This window comes from Euprymna scolopes, chromosome 10, assembly GCF_053919585.1.
Source record: "Euprymna scolopes isolate OS-2025 chromosome 10, ASM5391958v1, whole genome shotgun sequence".
In the NCBI taxonomy this organism is placed as follows: domain Eukaryota; kingdom Metazoa; phylum Mollusca; class Cephalopoda; order Sepiida; family Sepiolidae; genus Euprymna; species Euprymna scolopes.
In genome coordinates this window covers 100916868-100942239 of record NC_136491.1, presented here as the reverse complement: position 1 = coordinate 100942239, position 25372 = coordinate 100916868, and the positions used below count along the sequence as shown (strand labels likewise).

Genomic DNA, 25372 nt, shown 5'->3' with positions numbered 1-25372 from the left:
TTTGATAAAAAAAATGTTCGTATGTTTCTGAATTTTTGAGATGAGGATTGATAATTTGTATTATTTGGACTATTCAGACTACTGCTCTCATCGTGGGTGTTGTTCTCACATTTTGGCTAATGTACCTTTTTAACGTTCTTCAGGTCTATATTGTTAAACTCAAGAATCTTTCTGTTGAACTCGGGAATCTGTACAGAATTTTGAATGAAACTCTTTATTTAATCACACTGAGACTTGAACTTTCACCCGCCAAAAGAGTGTCACTTAGAACTGAATTTTACCTAATACTTTATCTGTTATGCTACGTGCCTGCAAACACTTTGATAAGATACACCTGAAGAAGATCGGAGGTTACAGCAGCCAAAACGTAGTGTCAATAACACTCAAGATAAGAACAGTAGTCTGAATAATTCAAATAATACAAGCTATTTCTTGTTTGATTACTATATTCAAATTTCGTAAATTTTACATTTAAAGGAAATCCTTTCTTAGTGAAGTATTGTTAAATATTAGGCAAGCATAATTCTGTTAATTGAGAATAACAGGAAATAGGGGTTATTTGGGGTTATTCAAGGTCAGCTTAGTTTACTCAAAGGTTTATTTTCATGTGCAGCACTTGCATGATTGGGATCTACTTCCTTTTTCTATGCATACGCAATCTTCTGTATAATGATTAGTTTGTGCTTCAGTCAGCTGAAACAGAAATTCCCAAACTTGCGTAGAAATACATCAGATGATAGACCATTCTGTAGCTGTTCGCCTTTCCTCATTTCCACTTAGCTTTGTTCTAAAAAGATGCCGACCTAACAAGACTTGAAATTCCTGGCCTATCCCTCATCATGACTTAGACGGTTATATCTCATAGGATTAGCGAATGTCTCGACAAAGGCTTCATTTCTAGAGCAATTGCTCTCGACATATCAAAGGTCTTCGATAAGGTTTGGCATAAAGGCCTACTACACAAGATTTCCAGCTACGGTATAACTGGAAATGTTTTCTCTATCATTAAGTCATTTCTCTCAGATAGGCTCATAAGAGTAGTGGTTGATGGGCAGAAATCAGAGGCCCACAGTATTAATGCTGGAGTCCCTCAGGGGTCCATACTGGGCCCAACTCTCTTCCTGATCTACATCAATGATCTCCCAAAACACATACTAAAATCTTTCATTGACATCTATGCTGATGACACGACCATCTATGGCAACACATCAAAGGCTGTAAATGATGATGTTCTCTCTGATTCACTCACCTCTGATCTTGAGCGCGTGGTACAGTGGGGAAAGAGGTGGCTGGTTACCTTTAATGCATCTAAGACCAAGCTCCTATCTCTACATCATAAACGCTCTGATCCCCATCTGGCATCAATTGAAATGGATGGCTTTCGTCTAAGGGAGGCCCCAGGCTTTGATAAGCTCCTGGGTTTGATCTTTACACCTGATCTTAAATGGAACACATACATCAAGTCTGTGGCCAAGGTCGCTGGGAAAATAGTGGGATCTTTCTACCGCTCCAGAAGATATCTCACTAATGATGCAATTCTCTATCTATATAAGAGCCAAGTACGTCCAAAGATGGAGTACTGCTGCCACATCTGGGCGGGAGCTGCTAAAAACAGCCTATCCTGCCTTGACAGAGTACAAAATAGACTCCGTGGCTTGGTGGGGGATTCCCTTTTTTCTACCCAGCAACCTCTTTCCCACAGAAGAGACATAGCGAGCCTGTCATTGTTCTATCGTTATTTCCATGGCAGGTGCTCGTCTTTGCTCCATTCTCTGGTCCCCCCTTGCCAATCTTTTTCAAAAAACACCCGACTAGCTGAAACCACCGTCAATAATTTTCCCCACTCCCTATCTGTGCCTAAAGCAAAACGTAGATACCATGAACAAAGCTTCTTTCTTAGAACTGCACGCCTGTGGAACTCTATTCCGCTTGCTTGTTTCCCTCCCGACTTCAACCTTGATGTCTTCAAGTCCAACACAAACAAATTCCTGATGAACCGCCCCCCCTAAGTAATGACACCTTACAAATTCTCCAATACTATTGCTACACTATCCCTTTGATTACTGTACACACCATAACCCTTATCCCTGAGTGGCAATTGAGCCTTGATAAGTGGTGAACTCCATGTAAAAAAAAAAAAAAAAAAAAAAAAAGACAGAAGGCGATCCTCAAAGACGAGGCCAACAGATCTGGACTCAATTGTTTTTCTTATTCCAACCGACCAAATCAAACCTGTCTTCTATTCTTGTGTTACTAACTCTTTCTGTTAAATAAAGTTGATTTAATTGTACAGAATGATGTTGGTATTTTTAGATAGAATTGTAGTGACCTTTTTCTTCATCATTATTTCTAATACGGCCCAGTCAGATGCATGCGGATGCTGGTAACGTATTAGGAAGTTGTGTCTCGATAAAACATACAGATTTATAATAGCATTTGTAGCACCATCAAATATGTTCACAAAGAAAAAAAAGTTTTGCTGTGTGTCATCTATTGGGGAGAGACTCGGGATTGTATCCCTAGTGAACCGTATACAAGAAAGAATTTATTTTGATAAGAGTTTGCTTATGCAAATAATCATCGTTTTGCATAATATGATTGACGAGGGGCGAGAATAAAGCTAAGATCTACAGGCCTGAATCCAATTACATTTCTGCAATATATACCAGCCAAACCAACCTATTTCTTGTGTCTCTTGCACAGTGATTAGTAGTGGTTTGATTGACTAACACAGGCATATCGAAACTCGCATATAAATAAATCAGATAATTTGAACACTTCTGCATTGTTTCTACCTACCTATTTGGCAAGCAAATATTTGGTTTCTGTCGAAAATCAATGTCCACTCTTATCAAATTTCCTCTCACCTAACGTCATGTCTAACAAAAGGTGGTGATAAACTCAAGGTGCATTAAATGATCTGGCTTCAATTTCCATTCATAAAATATGTGCCTGTTGAACCAACTTGCCTTGTTGTCTTATATTTCGATGTTCTGTTTAATGAAGCGGTTAAATAAAGTTGATTTACTTGGAGAGAAAATGTTGCAACCATGGTGATGCTTTTCTTCATCATCTCAAGCACGGTCTAATCAGATGCTATTAAAAAAATCTACAATCTCCAAGCATCTCCACTCACATCAATCACTTACAGAATCATTGTTCAGTTGACCACCACCACCACCACCACCATCATCATCATCATCATCATCATCATCATCACATTGAATTGCTTTTAGAAACTGCTTTCCAAACTAATCTATCTCTGGCCACGTCTTTATTTACCCTTCTTTCTTTCAAATCCACCTTTATCATTTTCTCCCACATTTTCCTTGGCTTTCCCCCCGCCACCTCAACTATTCTAGTCCGACTACTTCAAACATTCTCATCCATTCTTTCACTGTGAACAAATCAAAAAAGTTTCCTTTTCTATAATATAAATTTTAGAGAAGAAACTTGTCAGTTTAACCGAAGCCTGGCGACACTTTTTTCACCCTTCTTCTTCTTCTTCTTCTTCTTCTTCTTCTTCTTCTCAAGGTCTAATCAGATGAAAGCAAACACTACTAAAAAATGGTGACGTCTGACGATCATTTCAACTCGAATCTAGGAGAGCAGAAACTAAATCTTAGGCATACCTTTTGCCAGCCGCATAACTCTCACTTACCTTACTTTGTCATTTAGTCCTCACATTTCATAAGTGATGTTTCTGTAAAAAGGGGGAGAATTTTTGTTTTCTCGGTAGGAACCGATTAATCTAACCCTTAACTTTGGCTAGTTTTGACTTTGAAGTAATATTTTTTTATGTGTTGTCTGGAGCGATTTCCATAAAAAAAAACTTATACTAACTATGTTAATGTAGACATTGGTTACCTCCCTTGCTTCAGTTACATGGTTACCTCCCTTGCTTGTGGTGATATAAATAGGAGTCGGCCATCTTGGTTTAGTGAGTTCGTTCGTACAGTTTAGACAGACTACAAGTGTCTCAACAAATGGTAGCAGAGATATCCCTCTGTGTGCGACAAAACGAAAAAAAAAAAAAAAAAAAAATTTTTTTTTTTTTTTTGTACAGCTTGTCTGTAGCACTAGACAGATCGGATATCGGATATGGCAACTTCGAACAAACAACCTCCATTGTTGGAGGGGGAGGATGTTTACGAGAACTGGAAACAAGACGTTGAAATGTGGTCGTTGTTCACGGATCTTTCTGAGGAAAAAAAAGGGCCAGCAGTGTTTTTGACGCTACCACCGAATATTAGAGAATGTGTCCGTGAATTACCAACAAGTGACATCGGCGGACGAGATGGCTTGAAGATCTTAATAAAGAAACTGGATGACATATATTTAAAGGATGAACACACGCGCGTTTACATGACTTTTAAGGAATTTTACACTTATAAAAGATCGTCAGGTACCAGTATAAATGACTTTCTTGTTCGTTATGAGTTTTTGTACCAAAGATTAAAAAAATTCTACATTATTCTACCGGAAGGAGTGCAAGCTTTTCTTGTTTTGAACGCGGTTAACATATCGGAAGAGAACGAAAAATTAGCGCGGACAACGTGTTCTGTTTTGACGTATCAAAACATGAAGGAATCGATAAAGAAAGTATTTGGTGGCATTTATCGTGATGAAAATGTACCGGCAGTGAAATCAGAGCCCGAAATCGTCAACTATAATTATTCTAAACCGGGTAACAACAAAAGGCGTTTTCGTCGAGGACAATCTAATCCATGTGACCGAAGTGGAAACGTGTTGTTGTGTTACAAATGTCAGTCTCCGAACCATCTAATTAGAGAGTGTCCTAGAAATACGCCCAGGTTTACGGAAGCGACAGAACAAATACACATTACGTTGTTCAATATTTATTTGAACAGTACAAATGAAAAAATCTCAAATCTTGTAAAGGAAACATTTGGAATGGCAGTCTTGGATTCTGCTTGTACTCGCACACTGGCTGGCGAAGTGTGGCTTGATGTTTATTTAGATACTTTAAATGAAAGTGACCTGCAACTAGTGAAGTATACGAACTCAGACCGGAGTTTTTGTTTTGGTGATGGAGTGGCTGTCACAGCAATTAAAGTTGCTAAATTTCCGGTTACACTCGGAGGTATAAGAGTTTATATCGAAGCAGATATTGTGAAAAACGACTTGCCTCTTCTATTAAGTCACAAATCAATGAAGACAGCAGGAATAGTGCTAGATTTCCGGAAAGATATGTGCTGGATTTTTGATAAATGTATTGAACTAAAGACCACAACTTCAGGGCACTATTGTCTCCCCTTAACAAATAAGTTGTTGGATCATAGTGGTACTAAGAACATTGTATTACATGTTCAGAATTTTGGTCAGTGTTCTTTCACAGAAAAAAAAAAAAGCAGAAAAACTTCATCGACAGTTTGCTCATGCCTCGAAGGAAAAACTTGTTTCCTTGGTTAAAAAAAGTGGCAAATTCAATGACAAGGAATTTATAAAGGCGATTGAGGAGGTTTGTGAAAACTGTCAAATTTGCCTTAGATTTAAAAAAGCTCCACTGCGACCGGTTGTGGGATTGCCTCTTGGCAATAGATTTAATCACACAGTTTGCATGGATTTGAAAGAGTTCATCCACAATGAGGCGTGGATACTACATCTCATTGATGCCGCTACCAGGTATTCAGCGGCAACATTGATCAAAACAAAGAAGAAGGAGGAGATCATCAAAAACATCTTTATAATGTGGATTACCTATTTCGGATCTCCTGTTCGTTTTCTGAGTGATAATGGGGGTGAATTCAACAACGAACACTATAGACAGATGAATGAAAAACTCAACATAGAGACCTGTACTACTGCCGCAGAAAGTCCATTCAGCAACGGTACTGTAGAACGTCATAATTTGATAGTTGCTGAGGCAATGAAAAAAACAATTGACGATGAGAAGTGTGAACCTGAAATTGCCTTGGCATGGGCTATTTGTGCAAAAAATGCCCTCCTCAATTACTCTGGACACAGTCCAAATGAACTTGTATTCGGTTTCAATGTAAATACACCCTCAATTCTGACAGACCAGTTACCTGCTATGGAGTCCTCTACTACAAGTGACATGGTGAGAAAAAATTTAAATGCTCTCCATAGTGCAAGGAGAAACTTTTTGGAAGCTGAGTCCAGTGAGAGAATTAGGAGAGCTCTCAGGTCTAATGTCAGAACTTATGCTGATGAAGATTATGCTACCGGAGACCAAATCTATTATCGGAGGCAGGGTTTTAAAGGATGGCGTGGTCCAGCAAAAGTGTTAGGCAGAGAAGGCCAGTTTGTCTTAATCAGACATGGCGGAGCATTTTATAGGATGCATCCGTGCCAATTGATGAAAGTGAATAAAAACAACGAAAAAAGAACAAAAAAAACTGAAATGCTGGGAAACACTACAGAAGGGAAGAATGAATACCTTTCAGTTGAGGAGGAGGAGTTGCAGAATCAAGTGGTAGAAAGTGAAGATATAGACAGAGAAGAAGTTGTTGATAGTTCTACCAGTTTAAGAGATAAGACTGAAAAACCTGGCCGAAATAAGACCATAACTTATAAAATAAATGGAAGTGGGGAGTGGAAGAAAGGAAAGGTTATGTCAGTACAGCCTAAATCAACTGGCAAATATAGTCATTGGATCAATATAGAACCTGAGGATGAAAACGAGGATCAAGTTTGTATCAACTGGAATCATATTGATCATTGGAGAGAAGTGCCCCAATATACTGAACAGGAAAATGTAGTCCTGCTCACCGCTGAACAAGAGCAGTCGAAAGCTGTAATGGATGCCAAGCATAAAGAAATAAAAAACATGAACACCTATGAAGTATTTGAATGTGTGCCATACACAGGTCAAAAAACAATATCCACAAGATGGGTGATTACTGAAAAATTCAAGGATAATCAGAAAACAATGAAAGCTCGCCTTGTAGCACGAGGCTATGAAGAAAATAGTAATCTGAAAACGGACTCCCCAACATGTAGCCGTGAAGCTATGCGAATGGTCATGCTAACCGCATCAATAAAGAATTGGATGCTGCAGACCATAGATTTTACCTCAGCCTTTTTGCAAGGTGGTATTTTAGAGAGAGATGTGTACCTGAGGCCACCATCTGATGTTTGTCCTAAATCTCAAGTGTGGAAATTAAAAAGATGCATCTATGGATTGAATGATGCTCCACGGGCATGGTACAAGAGAGTTACTCAGGCTTTGATTGAATTAAAAGGAGTAGCAAGTGCTTATGATAATGCATTGTTTTTGTGGCATGATATTAAAGGAAATTTGACTGGAATTCTTGCTATGCACGTGGATGATTTTGTTTTCTGTGGAAACACAGAGTTTGAAAGGGATGTGATTGCAACATTGAAAGAAAAATTTAAGGTGGGATCTCATGAAAGTGGAACATTCAAATATGTTGGACTGAATGTTAATCAACAGGAAAATGGGATCACTGTAGAACAAGATCTATATGTATCTTCCATATCTCCAATAGAAATAAGCAAAGGGAGGATACTGAGGAAAAATGATGAACTGAATGAAGAAGAAAAGCATGAGTTGAAGAGACTTGCAGGTCAGATGATGTGGGTTTCAAGTCAAACACGCCCTGATATAGCTTTTGATGTGTGTAAAATGAGCAACACTGGAAAGCATCCCAAAGTAAAAGCCTTATTTGAGGCGAATAAAGCCTTATCAAAATTGAAATCCAAGAAGGGTTCTATAACATTTCCAAAATTGGGAAAGCCCTCAGATTTACACATTTTGTGTTATACTGATGCCTCTTATGCCAGTCTGGAAGATGGATCTTCACAGGGTGGTTTTGTTGTCTTTATTGGAGGAAGTACTGACAAAATGGCCCCCATGTGTTGGGCGTCAAAGAAATTGGACAGAGTGACAAAAAGCCCATTGGCCTCAGAGACTCTTGCTCTGAATGAGGGAGCTGATGCTGGTGTTTTGACTGCGGTTATGATACAAGAGGTATTTCAGTTATCTAAATGTTCAGACGTTCTCTGCAAGACAGATAATGCATCACTTGTGGAGACATTGAATTCCAACAATCTGGTAAGCGATCGACGATTGAGAATAGATGTAGCAAGACTGAAGGAAATGAAGAGTAGAGGAGAGATACAGATAGAATGGATCAAGGGTTGTGATCAGGTCTCTGATTGTTTGACCAAGGCAGGAGCTTCGTCTGAGCTTCTAAGGGACTTGTTAAATCAGAAATAAATTATTCACTTGAGGACAGCAGCAATGTTAATGTAGACATTGGTTACCTCCCTTGCTTCAGTTACATGGTTACCTCCCTTGCTTGTGGTGATATAAATAGGAGTCGGCCATCTTGGTTTAGTGAGTTCGTTCGTACAGTTTAGACAGACTACAAGTGTCTCAACAAACTACTCTACATATATATTGAACTGATAAACTTTTAAGGGTAAATTATCCAATTAAAAATCAGACTAAAAGAAATAATGTATATATATATATATATATATATATATATATATATATATATAATGAAAACAAAGGGATATAGTGTTTACCTGATATATGCAATGGTAAATTCAAACTAATATAAATAACAGTATTTATATATAGAAAATGTAATCCTAACTAAATTAAAAAAGCTCAATACGCAATAGAGAGTAGAGCTTGTAGGGGACTAAAAATTAGAGGACACCGGGGAGGAGTAATCTGCCCCTGCTCTAAGGCTGGTTGGTTTTTCCCTTTGGTCACGGGCAGACGCGTTGCTTTTCCCTCTCAAGAAGAGGAGAACCTTCGTTCCACTACGAGGTGGGCTCTGAAAACTTTTTCCACCAGTCGGTGAGTCTTATCGAACTGTCGCTATTGTATTGTGTTTTATTGTTGTTTAAATGTTTGTCAGTGTATAATAAATGTGTAAACGTAATTGGGAAATTGTGTTTATTCATATATTTTTTGTTTAGTTAAAACTAACAAATTGGTGACTCTGAGAAAATATATATGTACACGCACATACATAATAATAAGTTCTGTTAAAAAAACGTAAAATAATATTTTCATGAACAATAAGAAAAAGTAAGGATGTAAATTTTATTTCTAGAATTCTAATTATTATTCCCTAAATAAAAATTTGTAGGGTAGCGTAATTAAGATAGCAACACGATTTTTCTTCTATTCTGTACATATTTTTGTCGATAGAATAAGGATAGAACTAGGGTTTTGTTTTAATCATGCACAACAAATGTAACAAGTTTTCTTCGAAACTAAATTATCCTTATAGGAAAATTTCGTTCCTGAAACGGCTGTCGGTATTCCTGTCAAATTCGGCGCCTGATACAGGATTGGCTGATATGGGTGAGTACAATGCGTTCTGTCTTTGTGCCCCCTTACCCTCCGTGTTGAATTATTACTATTCCTTTCTTTCCATGCCCTGCTGCTAGACTGTTGTAGTTTCCAGTGCGGTAAAATAAATAAATAAATATATATTTTTTTTAAATGGCGACAACTTGTAACGTTAATGCCTCGTTAGTTCGCGACGACCCTGCTTTGTTTTTTGCTCAACTCGATTTATTTTTCAAACAAAAATCGATTGACAACCAGGCAGAGAAATTCTGTTATGTCGCATCCATTTTACCTCAGGATACAATTACTGAGGTAAGAGAGTTAATAATCTCTCCACCTACAGAAAAGCCGTACGATGTACTTAAGGAGAGAGTCACAACTGCTGTGCCTGTTTCCCCACATAAGCGTATTTCACAGTTGTTGGAACAAGAAACCCTGGGAGATAGCAAGCCGTCCCAATTTCTAAAACGGTTACAAAAATTAGCTGAAGGTGCGATGGATAAAAGCATCATTAAGCATATTTTCCTCCAACGGATCCCGACGGAGTATAAGGTGGCTATCACTGCTCAGGACGAATCCACGCCGGTGGAACTACTCGCCGTCATAGCAGATCACATTGCAGACATATTATCCACACAATCGTCTGCAGTATCCAGCGTGAAGACCTCTGGAAAAATTAATGGAGGGCCAAAAACGGTTGGAAGCCCATATTGACAGAATGGCGGAAGACATTGCCAGACTATCATTAAAACAGAAGCAGGGACATGGCAGCAGAGAAGGTCGCAGCCAGTCCCGGGAACGCAAGCAAGAAGCTATTTGTTGGAAGCACAAGAGATTTGGCGAAAATGCCAACTCTTGTATTCCACCTTGCAACTATAAGGGGCAGGGAAAAGCCTAAACCAACGGACGAGAGTGGCATCAACTGTCGGTGCATCCTGCTCTGGCCGCCTACTTTATGTTGTAGATAAAAATATAGGCATCTCGTTTTTGGTGGACAGTGGGGCACAAGTTTCCCTTATCTCGGCAACATCAGTGGACAAAAGGTCTCCTCCCTGTAAATTTACACTGCGGGCTGTAAACGGTTCGATAATACGGACTTATGGGGAGAGGTGCATGGACCTTAACTTGGGTTTATGCAGATCGTTTATCCACGTTTTCATTGTGGCTGACGTAAGCAGTGCTATACTGGGTACTTACTTTCTGCAAGCATTTGGCATGGTAGTAGATATGTCAGGCCAGTGTCTCCGAGATCCAAGCACACAACTTGCAGCATGTGATGTGGTGGGGACTGGCACACCATTAGGTCCACAGGTAGCACATGCAGACCAGGACGAAGCCTTCCTGAGTCTGTTGAAGGAATATCCTTCAATATCGGTCCCCTCCTTTCACAAGGAAGTGTTATCACACACTGTAACTTATTACATTGAGACAAAAGGTCCACCCGTCCATTGTAAAGCCAGATGTTTAACATCTGAAAATAAAGGCTGTGAAAGCAGAATTTCAGCAGATGATGCAGCTTGGCATAGTTCGTCCTTCAAATAGCGAATGGGCCTCGCCTCTTCATCTTGTTAGTAAGGGTCCAAATGCATGGCGGGCATGTGGGGACTACCGAGCTTTAAATGCCACTACAAAACCGGATAGGTACCCAGTACCACATATCCAAGATATAACAGCAGTGGCCCAGAATAATATGGTCTTTACTAAATTAGACCTTATTCGGGCATACCACCAGATCCCTGTGGAGCCCAAACATATTCCCAAAACGGTAATTACCACACCGTTTGGAATGTTTGAATTTTTTGCGTGTTCCATTTGATTTACGCAACGCAGCTCAAACGTTCCAACGTTTTATAGACCAGGTTCTGCGAAACTTTTATTTGGTGTATCACAAAAGTATTGAGACTTGCTATTTGTGTGTGCATACATAGATGACTTGCTATTTGTGTGTGCATACATAGATGACTTGCTATTTGTGTGTGCATACATAGATGACGTCCTCATTGCTAGCAGGAATAGGCAGGAACACATAGATCATGTGCACCAAGTATTCGATCGCCCGAACCAATATGGTGTTGTTTTAAATCCATCAAAATGTACTTTTGGTCAATCCGAGGTTATATTTTTGGGGCACCATATTTCAGAGAAGGGAATTTCCCCATCCCCAGAGACAGTCAAGTCCATCCGAGATTTCCCTATCCCTGCTACAATGAGACAGTTGCGGCAATTTTTAGGATTAGTTAACTTCTATCGTAGGTTTCTCCCTTATGTTGCCCAAGTACTTTTGCCATTGACAGGTATGCTGACAAATGTGAAGAACTGCAACATTACACTATCATAGGAAGCAATAGCAGCATTCAACAAAGTAAAGGCCAGACACCGCAAAGCTGTCCCACATTCAACCCGATAGTGAACTTTGCCTGACAGTAGATGCATCTGCAACTGGAATTGGAGCGGTCCTGCAGCAAAAATGTAATGGGAACTGGCGACCTATTTCTTTCTTCTCCAGGAAATTGACTGACGCAGAAACACGCTATAGCATATTTTCCAGAGAGTTGTTGGCCTCGTTTTCTGCAATAAGACATTATCAGCAGCTCCTAGAGGGACAGTCATTCTACTTGGTGACTGACCACAAGCCTCTATTAGGCGCTCTGCAGTCCTCCTCAGACAAATATTCTCCCCGAGAGGTTCGTCAGTTGGACTATATCCTACAGTTTACGTCGGATGTCAGACACGTGAAGGGAGCTGACAATATACCAGCAGATAAACTGTCACGAGGAATAAACTCCTTCACATTGGGACCTTCCGTAGAAGCCAACACCTTAGCTATGGAGCAAGAAAAAGACGAGCACCTGCAGAAGCTTCTGCAGAATAATGGAACATCACTGCAGCTGGTGAAAATGGCACACCCCAACAGCCCTAGAAAAATAGTGTGTGATATCATCACTAACAAACTGCGCCCATATGTTCCAGCATCCTTAAGAAAAGACATATTCAACGCGGTACGCGGGTTATCACACCCAGGGGCCAATGCGTCGATACGTTTGATGACAGACAGGTATGTCTGGCCGAGGATGAAAGCAGACGTGCGAGAATGGACAAAGAAGTGCGTGCAGTGTCAAAAGGCCAAGGTCGGTCGACATACACGTGCGCCACTAGGCACATTTCCAGTACCTGATGAGAGGTTCAAGCACATACACCTCGACATCACCGGTCCATTTCCGACATGTGAAGGCCAATGCTATCTTTTGACATGTGTCGACAGATTTTCAAGGTGGTTTGAAGCCTTACCAATGCCAGATATGACAGCATACACAACAGCCAGAACTTTCCTCGCTGGATGGGTAGCAAGATTCGGTGTCCCAGAAAATGTGACAACTTACAGAGGTAGACAGTTCGAGTCCGAACTGTTTCATAAACTCTCAGGACTTTTGGGCACCAGAAGTATACACACCATCCACAAGCAAACGGAGCAGTCGAACGTCTACATCGCAGCCTAAAGGCCTCTTTACGCGCAGTGCTTACCAGTACTACAAAGTGGTTAGAACACCTTCTTCTAATTTTGCTGGGTTTGCGCACAGCAGTGAAGAAGGATATGAATTGCTCAGCAGCAGAAGCGCTGTATAGTACCACACTATGCCTGCCAGCACAATACTTTTGTGATACACCAAATAAAGTTTGGGACCCTGCATCATTTGTTGATAGACTGACAAGAACCATAGCCAAAATGGCATATTCTCTATCAGGAATAAACAAGTGCGCTAACACATATGTGCCAAAGGCACTAGAGACATGCACACATGTGTTTGTTCGCGATACAGCTAGGTCGCATACCCTGCAACCACCGTACCGCAGACCTTTTAAAGTCAACAAGAAAAACAAGAAGTATTTCAGTGTCCTCATTAAGGACGAAGAACAAAATATCTCAATTGACAGGTTGAAACCCGCAACACTCGAGGACGCATATTTAGAAGTAGATCCCTCACAAAGGATGCCAGTCAAAGTGACATTGGAAAAACGCCCTTATAAAAAAACACGTTCGGGCAGACAGGTAAAATGGCCTGCCCATTTTAAGAGACTTTGTCTCTACAAAAAAAAACCAAAAAAAAACAATCCTCTCACAACATTCAATTAAAAGTACTCCGTATTTGGGGGGGGGGGTTGTAAGGGACTAAAAATTAGAGGACACTGGGGAGGAGTAATCTGCCCCTGCTCTAAGGCTGGTTGGTTTTTCCCTTTGGTCATGGGCAGATGCGTTGCTTTTCCCTCTCAAGAAGAGGAGAACCTTCTTTCCACTATGAGGTGAGCTCTGAGAACTTTTTCCACCAGTCGGTGAGTCTTATCGAACTGTCGCTATTATAGTGTTTTATTGTTGTTTAAATGTTTGTCAGTGTATAATAAATGTGTAAACGTAATTGGGCAATTGTATTTATTCATATATTTTTTGTTTAGTTAAAACTAACAAGCTAATTATAAGAGAAAGAAAATTAAAACTGTAAGTTGAACTTACAATCAAAATTTATTGTTCAACTGAATACTCAAAAAAGCAATTTACAAAGTCCTTATTCCACTGATTTCTTTATGTCCTCTGATGAGAATAATAAGAATAGCATTCTTTGAAACTCCACGGAATAAGGACTTTGTAAATTGGTTTTTGGAGTATTCAGTCGAACAATAAATTTTGATTGTAAAGTTCAACTTACAGTTTTAATTTTTTTTCTCTTATATATATATATATATATATATATATATATATATATATATATATATATATATATATATATAATTATTTCCACAGCCAAACATCGTCGCAGCTCACAAGAGCCATGACAGCTAACAAATCGGAAATCTAAGACCCGAGTTTTGCCCACCTTTGGGCTCATCAGTTAGACATATCCGGGATTCAAAACTCAAGCCTTTTGCATACGAGGCAAGCACTATGCCAACTGAGCAAACGCCCCACACACAAGAAAGTTTATTAACTAACACGGATCAAGCAAGCCAGGTTCGGATATGTCTAATAACAAATGAAAATTGTTTCAAGCTCCAAATATAACAAGTCCATGTAAGAATAATAAGCCAATGCGAACTTAGAAAAACCGTGACCAAATGAGATTTTCTCCAGATAACACTTGCTGACTGCACCTCGAACAAGACCCCAGACCGTATGCTCTACAACTCTCCTCCATGCATCGAAGGAGGCAAGTTGAAAAGAAATCTTCAACGACTTCACTTACAAGTCTTCTTCATCTCACATTCACAGTCAGATGAACAGAAACGAACTCACAGCTACGCACTCACTAACAAGAACAAGGAAAACCAACACACATGCACAATGCCACATTGCCAAATATTCACAAAAGTATTATACTTACATATGTATATTATTCACACTATGAACGTTTCGACTTGTTGAGTGGAAGCTGTTGAGTTACTATAGAGCTCTAGGATATGGAACCCTGATGGAAGAGGAAAGACTATTAATAGTTGTATCAGTGCCCCTATTAGATCGGAATAGCCAGTACAAAGTGTATCAAATAATAATTCTACCTGTCCCATATCCATGGGCTAAGCTGAGCCTTGGGATGATTGTCCATTACAGAATCAGAATACCTGACAATTAGTATTGGGCAAAAAGAAGCAGGGAAATGTCACAACATGAAGCGGGGGGGGGGGGGGATATCACCTTAGTACCCTGTGAACCTGTTTGTCAAGAAGTCCCATTTATATAGCAAATAATCATCGACAATGCGTCCTACAATTGATCTAAGGAAACGAAAAGGAAATCAAAATGTTATGGCAAATCAAAGCAGTCACGAATCAGTTATTGATGGCCATAAATGTAACGAATGGCGCCTGGGTGGTAACCAGGAGGAGTTGCATTGTGTAAGGTGTACAGAGGTAAACTAGCAGGCGACAGCATAATAAAACCACCGTTGACCGTAGTTGATCTAACCAAGGGGTGTGGAGCATATGGAGAAACCATTGTTCTGCCCCCTGTTACTAATCAGAAGAGACGTTTGTTGAGAATAGACTTCTCTAGAGTTGGTGAATGCTGAGTTGAGTAACTTTGTTTTTTATAGTCCGATAGTATGGGATCTCTTGGTAGAATCAGCATGGAAACTACCAGTGTTATTGAAAAGGATAAGGGCAATAGACCTAGGAGAATTACAAGCCTGACTAAAGGAAGCTGCTGAGAAAAAATAACAAACTCCCTTCGGTCAACCTGTGATATTGGAAACCCTAGCCAGAATGGTGATAGTCATGCTGGTTATATTGGTGATGGTGTTGGCGAGTGGAAGGAAGAATCTGGAAGGTACGTCTTAAGTAAAAGGTAGACCAACGAATCAAGACGGTCATTAGTGGGCCACAATTGGCGTCTGGAGAAGTGTGTGGAGGAGGAAGGGTCTAAATTGATGCCAAGAGGAAATAGATCAGAGGTGACCGGACCGATCAATAAGTTAAAAGAGATATATTTCTTTTTTTCTCTTTTTATTTCTTTATTTTTTTTCCTTCCTTCTTTTGGATTGACAAGTAAAGACAAGACACAAACTTTGGACCAGAAATAATTGAACCAAGTAAAATTGTTATTTTTTTAATGTTGAAAAAAAAAAATACTGGCTCAAGAGAGACTATTCTGAAACTCAAAAACAAGTTGTTCCTCTTACAAAAAATGAATTGTGAATTATCTTTGTTTTAGCAATAGACTTTGCATGTAGTAGCTGTAATCACCAGACATTTTTTTTTTTTTTGCTTTCATTTAGACAAAAAAATTCAAGATATTTTAGAGCTATTATATTTATAGCTAGTCCTAGAAGATTCACCTTCTAAGTCAAGTGAGGTAGGACTGAAGCCGTCCGCCCATTGCTATAATACCTATGAGCACTGATTCCATTAGTTACACCCACTTATAGATATAAAACAGGTGTGTGTGTGTGTGTGTGTTTGGCTGAGTAAGAGATTGTGCATACCAACCAGGCGAGAATGAGAAATAACTGTTTTGATTTAGATTGATTTCTGAATAAAACGCGAAATGTCAATTCGCTTTACGATTTCGATTGATGACAAAAAAATTGTCAACTCAAGAGCATTAACCTGCTGACCCTGACTAATTTTCGAGATATGAAATCATATCTGTCCTTGGAAAAGCCTGAGTCATGTCAGTTGGTCTAGCATAAATGATTGATCAATCATCTTTCAGCGAGAATCGATGTGGCATGAGTTAATTGATAAATGGAAAGGAAATTGCACTCCAAACCGACCATACCCTGCATATAAATTGGAGTGCACAGCTGTTTCTCATCAGTTCGTCTATGTGATCGGTTGTGTTCAGTTTGAGAATTTGAGAGATAAACTCGATTTAGAGTTTGGTCTCGCATAACAGTTTAGTTCTGCTAAAGATGTACAGATGCAAAATCTTTCAAAAATTCAGAGATTCGTGAAAACTCTCCAGAAAAATAGCAATTCAGAACCTCACAACGAAAACCATTGTATTAACTCGATACAATAAAGATATTTCCATAAAATATTGTAAAAAAGAACGTTAGAAAGCTTGAATGCATCGATCTGGCCAATATCACCCCCACCCCCACCCAAAGAGGTGAAAAAAGATTAAATTGGAACTTGATTTTCCTAAAAACATATTAAAACATTGACAGAGATTAAAAACCGAAAAACGAGAGCAGAAAAAAAAAATGAGACGGAGAGAAACTAACAGCGCCATTACTAAGCGTGCTGCGTTAAAACGCTGGTACATTCATTCTGTCTCTTTTTTCTTTTCGTGACTACTAGCGGGGGTACCCAGTATTGTCCGGGTGTGTTGAGGTGGTGTAGTAAGACCTCCCCCCCCCCAAAAAAAGTGGTAGTAGGGGGGGGGATCAAAACAACAGTAGGCATCCTGGGTGGAGAAAAGTGTTAAAACCCGGAACTTCGAAAGAGAAAAAGAAGGTGAAAAAAACAATGTCTTAGTCGATGCATCCATGGTAAAACTGGAAGTGGCGAGCATTGAAATTAATGGTAGTCAATTGAAAGAAGACGATGACTTGCGAAAATGTTGATGAAAAAACTGACCCCTCCTTGTAGAAAAATGCCCAGTTGAGGGTGAAGGAATGAATATTTTGGCGCAATTTTTCGATATTTGTCGCCTGAAAGATCAAGGTTTAAAACGATACCAATTTTGTCACGTTCCGACATATCTGTTGGAAGTTTTTGCAAGATATACAAACACACACACACACACACACACACACACACACACACACACACACAGGCACATACAATCACATTCACACATTTTTCCTTTTATATATTAGACTAGTGAGGGGTACCCGGCGTTGCCCGAGTGTTTGGGGGGGGGGTTAAAAAAAGTATGAGGATCGAACCCGAACCCTTGAGGCAAAGTTGTAAATTAAAATGTGGAAAAAAAAAGTGCGATGTTAACCATTGCCCCACCGCGAGATGCTAACGGAAACACGTTTGAATTTATTTAATTAGTTGGATTTAGCAGGTGCCCGTTTTAATGAATTAATGAGGTCAAGTTTGACTGCTGGATAGTATTCATTTACTGCTGAACGCTTTTTTTTCCCCACCCCCAAGATGTTATAGGAAAAAGACTAATCCACATGTGGCGAGCGACAAATATTGAATATTTATCTTCCCGAAATCGAGCAAATTAAATAGACAGGCGAGCTTCGTTGTTAACTGTGAAATATTACGATTTATATGTGATATAAAAAATTTTAAAAAGTTGTGAACCGACTGACCGCTTCTCTGAAAGAAGCCTTTTGTAGACACACAGAAAAAGCGAACACACATACATACATACATTTTCGCTTTTATATTTATAGATGTTTCTTTCTTGTTTATTATAATGTTTTGCTGACCTGAACTGTGACTGTTTAAAATATATGTGTGAAAGATCAAAAGAACAGCCCATGTCATTATTTTACACATAACACCATTAGCAGCGAGTGTCACTTCTGTTTTGTTTTGCTTTTTTCTCTTTGTCTTCTCATTGGGAATAGTGGCACATCCACCTGTTGGTCGAGAACCTTCCGCGGACAATGACACATCGACTGATTGAGTGAAGAACTTTTTTATAACATGGTGCATACAGCAGTTCTATCACATTTACACATTGTGGAATTCAAAAGATAAGAACTTTTCTCGCCTTTATATTTGTACGGGGCTGGATAATGGTGACATCTATTGATAAGGGCCCCATACAATGTTATTTTGTGATTATTTACTAAACTTCACCAAACATGTATTTGCATGAACATTTATTGATTGGAAATAACTGTTATATTTTTTAAAAATTTTAGGTATAAAATGTTTTGTTATAAAATTTCGCTTTTTCTCAATTTTTCACCTGCAAAACTCTGTTTATGTTTTTAGTTAGCATTTGCTAACTGGTGACCCTTTCTATTCTCTCAATGTTTCATTTGTTTCCATTTTATATGCTTGTCTGTACATATATCTTTCATTTTCTCCCTTTGCTAAAACATAAACTTTATACCCAATTTACAGTGTGACCCGGATATAAGAGACTTACTATCTGGGGGGGGGGCACAGCGCTCTTATATCTGGGTTATTTCATATCCGGGGTTTTTATATCCGGGTTACACTGTATATTAAATATCCGTCTGGTTCCTGGCAATATCCGAAGATACTATCGTCGTCCAAAATTGTGTTATATAATGAATAAAGTATAAGGTGGCGAAGAAAAAAATAGACAAAAACCACGATTGTTCTTTTGACTGATTGGAATACTGCTGCCATATCTGAGCAGGAACTGCTAAAAACAGCTTATCCTGCCTTGACAGAGTACAAAATAGACTTCGTGGCTTAGTGGGGGATGCCCTTTTCTCTACCCTGCAGCCTCTCTCCCACAGAAGAGACGTTGCAAGCCTATCCTTGTTTTATCGTTATTTCCATGGCAGGTGCTCGTCTGAACTCCAATCTCTGGTCCCCCCTCGCCAATCTTTCACGAAAAACACCCGTCTAGCTGAATCCACTGTGAAAAATTTCACCCACTCTTTGTTTGTGCCTAAATCGGAGCGTGGATTCCATGAACAAAGCTTCTTTCTTAGAACTGCACGCCTGTGGAACTCTGTTCCGTCTGCCTGCTTCCCACCTGACTACAACTTGGATGGCTTCAAGTCCAACGTTAACAAATTCCTAATGAACCACCCCCTTAAGTAAACACTTCATCAAATCTCCACACTAACGTAATGTACTTGCAATAACCCTTATCCCTGAGTGGCTTCCGGGCCTTGATAAGTGGTGACCACTGTGTAAAAAAAAAAGTTATTGAACTTTAAAGGAAGTTGTTGTTAGTAAGAAAAGATTGTCAGAGAGAGGGTTATTGGAGAGTGAGACATGCGCCCCTTGTGAAGATAATTGGAGTGAAGTTGTCCACATAGACATCATCGTGTGAAATGATATTAGGACGAGATTGGCCGTATGGAAGTTATCATTTCTAATGATATCGTCAGAGGGAGGGTTATAGAAGAGCTAGGCATAATTCCCTTGTGAAAATAATTGAAGTGAAGTTGTACACATAGATATCATCGTGTGAGATGATTTCAGGGCAGTGTTGACTGCGTTGAAGTTATCATTTGTGATGATAATTAGAATATGACTGCAACGGTGTTGCTGATGCTTATTGAGAAGATGGAGACGATGGTACTGCTGTGTGGAAATTATTGTGTGAGTTGATGAGAACCCTTGGCCCAGCGGCCTCGGTCAAATTGGTAGTTCCCTTATGACAGTTGTGGCTCTTACCGACAAGGGTTTGTTTGACAACGTTGCTGCTCCTCCGAGTCTCTCTACTGGCTTGCGTTCTGCCTTATATTAAGAAATTTTACAGGTGCCCGGCTCCTACGGCGAGTGTGTTCTGATTGGTTGAAGTTAGATCACGACAACTTATCAAACTCTAGGTTTCTAACCAATCAGAACTGATTATTTTTGCAAAAATCGTTCTTTCTGCTCCTGCTAATTTTCGTTGCTACTCCTGATGCCAACTTTTTTTACTACTTCTGCTACTGTTATTTTGATAACGTTGAAAGGGCTCCGTCAATTTTGTTTTATGTCAGGTTAGGATAATAACTTAATAAATCGGAATGAGATCTTAGCAATGACTATATAACTATTCCCTTTACCAACGCCAGGGACCATGCTAAACCGATACTACACTTGATCTGTTATTGCTTGATAATTATGATTGTTTCTTCTTTTTTATCGACTCTTCCTCCTCCTTTCTCTCCTTCCCTCTCACTCCTTTCTGCCCTTTCGTCTATATTTCAATTATTTAAGTTATTTCTCCTCCCACTACTTCTCTAATCATTTTTCCTTTATTTACGTTATTCGCCTTTTGTGACGTCATCCAGAGAACAAATAGATATATTGTTATTTTTTTCTTTTAAATCTCAGTCGAGTGTCTTTTTTACTGCGCCTCCCCATGAGATTTGAATCACAGGGTCGGTTAAATGTGGAGAATATCCAACTCCCAAGAAAAGGGCAATTTGGATTGGGAAAAAATAAAAATTGATCAAGTAGAGAAGAGTTGCTTCTCTCCCGACATAGAACAAAACAAATACTACGCTTCAATCCCAGCCCAAAGACCATCCAGCTTGCGCGCTTTGTATGTATATATATATATATTTTTTTAGTTTTTGCTTGTTTTATATCGTTTTGTATTTCTGTACTTTTTTCTTCTTTCTTCTTTTTCAATTTCTCTTCTTTTTTTTTTTTTACAATGTGCACCCTCTTGTATATTTTTTGGTCAATTTTTACGACGTGCCCCAGCGTATTATAAGCACCCCAACCTCTCCATGTTAAGAACGGCTTTCGAAATAAACACCTCCAACCTCGAAAGCCGATCTTAACATGGGGAGGTGGGGGGGGTAATCCGAAAGTCGTTCTTAACATTAGGAAGTTGGGGTGTTTATAATACACTGGGGCAGTGGGTGGGGCACTGGGGCACGTCGTAAAAATTGACCATTTTTTTTCTATTCTCAAAAATAAACACTCGATTTTTGGTATTTTTTTAGTTTACCGACTCCTCGGCATTCACCTTTAATTTGTCTACTCGTACCGGTTTTCGGGTACGTTGAGAACAAATATCGCATTCATTTTTTGTGCAAACAAGTAGTTATCCATATTTGAAGACATTCAGTATCCAACGTAATCACTATTGTTTTTGCTGGCGGCCATCTTGTTTTACATTTAAGTAAAAACGCCAAAAAAGAACCAAACGGAGCCAAAAGGGCCAAAACATGACCCAAAAAACATTTTTCGGCTTCAAGGCCGAAATGATCCCCCCCCCCACTCCCACTCATCCTTCCGGATATTTTTCCGCTTCCCGATATCGAAACAGGCAATCTTTTTTTCACTTTCTTATAATTACATTAATTTTTTTCACTTAATTATATTCATTTTTCTCACTTTCTTACTAAACTGCGCGCAAGCGCGTAGTCACTTGACGTTTCACAAGGTGCATGAATACATGGCGGACATTTTAAATGACAAATATTTTTAATAAAATAAAGTTTTCACCTCATTTAATAGTAAAAATATTGCTGTCAGTAAGTTTTCACGAGTGGTTTACAAAAGCATATTTTATGTTTTTCGTTCTTTTTTTGGGGGGGGGGTATTCAATTATAGAACTTGTGTAGTTTAACAAGTGCTTCTGCAGTTTAATTAACCGTTTTTCCATAAATAACGCGCCGACATTTACCAAGTAGAATACTGTTTAACATTTCACAGAAATTCCGAGTTGACATTTGGGAGAGGTGGTGGAGAGGCGGGTGCATTGTGTCGGCGCGTTACTTATGGAAAAACGGTTAATTAAACTGCAGAAGCACCTGTTAAACTACACAAGTTCTATAATTGAATACCCCCCCCCAAAAAAAAAAATAACGAAAAACATAAAATATGCTTTTGTAAACCGCTCGTGGAAACTTAATTTTTCTTAGATCAATTAAAAGGGGTTAATACCATGCAAAATGTAAATTTGCGATGGATTTGATCATCAGATTTGTGGCCAGCAACATCGAATACCCCTAAAAAAAGAAATTAGTGGTCAGTGTTCTAGGTGTATCAGAAATTTGGAGGAATTTTTGACACCCCTAACAGAAAACTGCAAATAAAATATAAAAAAAACTCATAATTTCTCTTTTTAAAGTGGATTGTTTATTTTCTGTATGGAATATACTTCCAAAATAAACTATTAAAGTTGTTTAAAAAATAATAGAAATATTATTTTTTATTTTTTAAAAACAGTGTTTACAAAATGCTGGCGTGCCTTCATGTAGCCATTTTTTTTACGTAATGAAATCGACTGAATTTTACGAGTTAAATATTTTTCAATTTTTAAACTTTAAAAATCTATCAAAATTTTTCTATTGGTTCAATGTTACGATATTTTCAGGGTCAATGTAAAATTTTATGCTCTTTCCAATAAATCAAATATAATATTTTAGACAAACGTTTTTTTTTTAATTCACCCCCCCCCCATTTTGAAATGTCTATTAAAATTTTAATAATTAGTGTACCAAAGTTTTATATATCACAAACTGAAGATAAAAGATCAATAAAGAGAATATTCTAATTTAAAACAAAAAAAAGAATAGTTTTTTTGGAAATTTACCTGTAAAGTCCAAAGTGTAAAACCTATTTTTTTTAAAAACACGTTGATTTTTTTTTTTTTATGAAAGCTCATGTTATGCTTATATCGTCAAGTAAATACCGGACGCTGACAGTAAATTTTTCTATTTCATTCAATGTTTTCTTTTTTTAGATATTAAAAAAAAAATTCAGTTGATAAAGAAGTATTAAAATATATCAATCAAAAACTCGTGTATTTCATTAAAAGAATTAAGAAAAAAAACAATCGGTGAACTGGATTTATTGTTTTAGGGGAAAAACTTATAAGTGAATATGCTTTTCTTTTTAACTACGGAAGACGAAAAATACTAATTTTGGTTAACACATGCAATGAAAAAGAGACGTTATTTATGTCCCTTTGACGAATCCATATTTGATAAATTTCATATTAGCAAGAGGAGCTCTTTTAAGCTTTGCGCAAAATACGTTACGAAAATGCGATTTTCTACGACCCTCACTTTAAAAAATCCTTTTATTTAAAAAATAAATGGAAGTTAAAATATAAATATGGATAAATTCTTAACAATAAAGAATGGAACTACCCATTTAATAATATTTTTTTAGGTAAGTGATTTTTTGGCATTTATATATATATACATATATTTATAAGCAAGTCAAAATATGTTGATTTTCTTTATATTTGTTTTAAAGAAAACCTCTTTAAAAAAACAAATATTGTATAATTTGCTATTAAACCTGTTATTTTTTTTTTTTTAATTTGGTCTTTGCTCCTTTAATTGAAAAAGAAATTAGGGTTTGAATTACATTTTTCAAATAGTTATAAGCTTCGAAAAATAGTAAGTTGAATTATTAAAGTTCTGATCATCATTTTTAATAATACCTATTTTATATACCTACCGGTGTTCGGTTGTAGCGAAAGCTAATATTTACCTTTTAATTCATTTTAATAAATACTGCTTTTAATTTGTGATCTTGTCTTTACGTTCTTTCCTTTTGCTCAAGATTTCTTGGAATTTGCCCCTACCCCCATCAATAAACCTTTTTTTTGGGGAAGAGGGGATTCCAGTTACATGTGGTATATTTAGCCTTTTTTGACGTTTTTTCGTTATTGGAAAACAAGATGGCCGCCATTAAAATTGGATACTGAATATCTTCAAATATGGATAACTGTGTGTTTGCACAAAAAATAAATGCGATATTCGTCCGCAGCATACCCGAAAACTTAAACAAGTCGACAAATTAAAGGTGAATGCTGAGGAGTCGGTAAACTAAAAATTTGCCAATTTTTTTTAAGTCTTAAAAACAAGAAGCAATCAATTTTAATTTAGATACGTTACCATAATGTTTTTATTTTTGTTCAAAATCTGTGTAGAAAAATATAATTTAATTGGGGATGGGGCACGAAGGAGTAGAGTGGCTAGTCCTTTTGTTAAAACTGTATCGCCTCCACTTTTACTAAAATAATAAATTTGATATATTGCCTGGGCTGATTATTTCATTACAAACACAATAATCAATTAACTCACATTTCATGATTTATCATAATTCTTGGATATATTATTAATTTTTACAATCATTTTTCATAATTTTAACCCACCTTATAGTTTCCCCCTTACTAAAATAATAATTTTTATTTATTGCCTGGGCTGATTTTTTCATTACAAACACACCAATCAATTAACTCACATTCCATCATTTTTGACAATTCTTGGATATGTTACTAATTTCGACAAGTATTTTTGATAATTTTAACCCATATTATCCCACCCTTACTAAAATAAGAACTTTAAAATATTGTCTCGGCTGATTATTTCATTACAAACACACCAATCAACTAAAAACTCACATTTCATCATTTTTCATAATTCTTGGATGTGTTACTAATTTTGACAATCATTTTTCATATTTTTATAACCCACATTATCGCTCCTTCTTACTAAAATAAGAACTTTGATATATTGACTGGGCTGATTATTTCATTACAAGCACATCAGCACATTATCTCACATTTCAAGATTTTTCATAATTCTTGGATATGTTACTAATTTCAACAATAATTTTTCCTATTTTTAACGCATATTATCGCCCCATCTTACAAAAATAATAACTTTTATATATTGTCTGGGCTGGTTATTTTATTACAAGCACACCAATCAATTAACTCACATTTCATGATTTTTCATAATTCTTAGATATGTTAATAACTTTGACAATCATTTTTCATAATTAAAACCCATATTATCCCATCCTTACTAAAACAAGAACTTTAAAATATTGTCTCGGCTGAATATTTAATTCTTGGACGTGTTACTAATTTTAACAATCATTTTTCATATTTTTATAATCCACATTATCGCTCCTTCTTACTAAAATAAGAACTTTGATGTATTGCCTGGGCTGATTATATCATTACAAACTCATCAGTCA

The 25372-nt window shown here is 37.7% G+C and overlaps 1 protein-coding gene across 6 annotated transcripts in view; it reads left to right on the top strand.

Moving 5' to 3' along the window:
• LOC145286174 (uncharacterized) overlaps positions 1–25372 on the top strand; it is an 89460-nt gene that overhangs the window by 17808 nt on the left and 46280 nt on the right. For 2 of the 6 annotated variants that reach the window (XM_080134962.1, XM_080134961.1), the window contains one exon: positions 9258–9331. The exons of 1 other annotated variant lie outside the window; for it this stretch is intronic. Coding sequence is in view for 1 of the 5 variants with exons in the window: in XM_080134958.1 (XP_079991084.1) it covers positions 20806–20960 (155 nt within the window). In the remaining 4 variants the exon portion in view is untranslated. Of the gene's footprint in view, positions 1–9257; positions 9332–20715; positions 20965–25372 lie in introns of those variants that run through there. 3 more of the 6 variants (XR_013869117.1, XM_080134958.1, XM_080134960.1) reach the window with 3 other exon arrangements.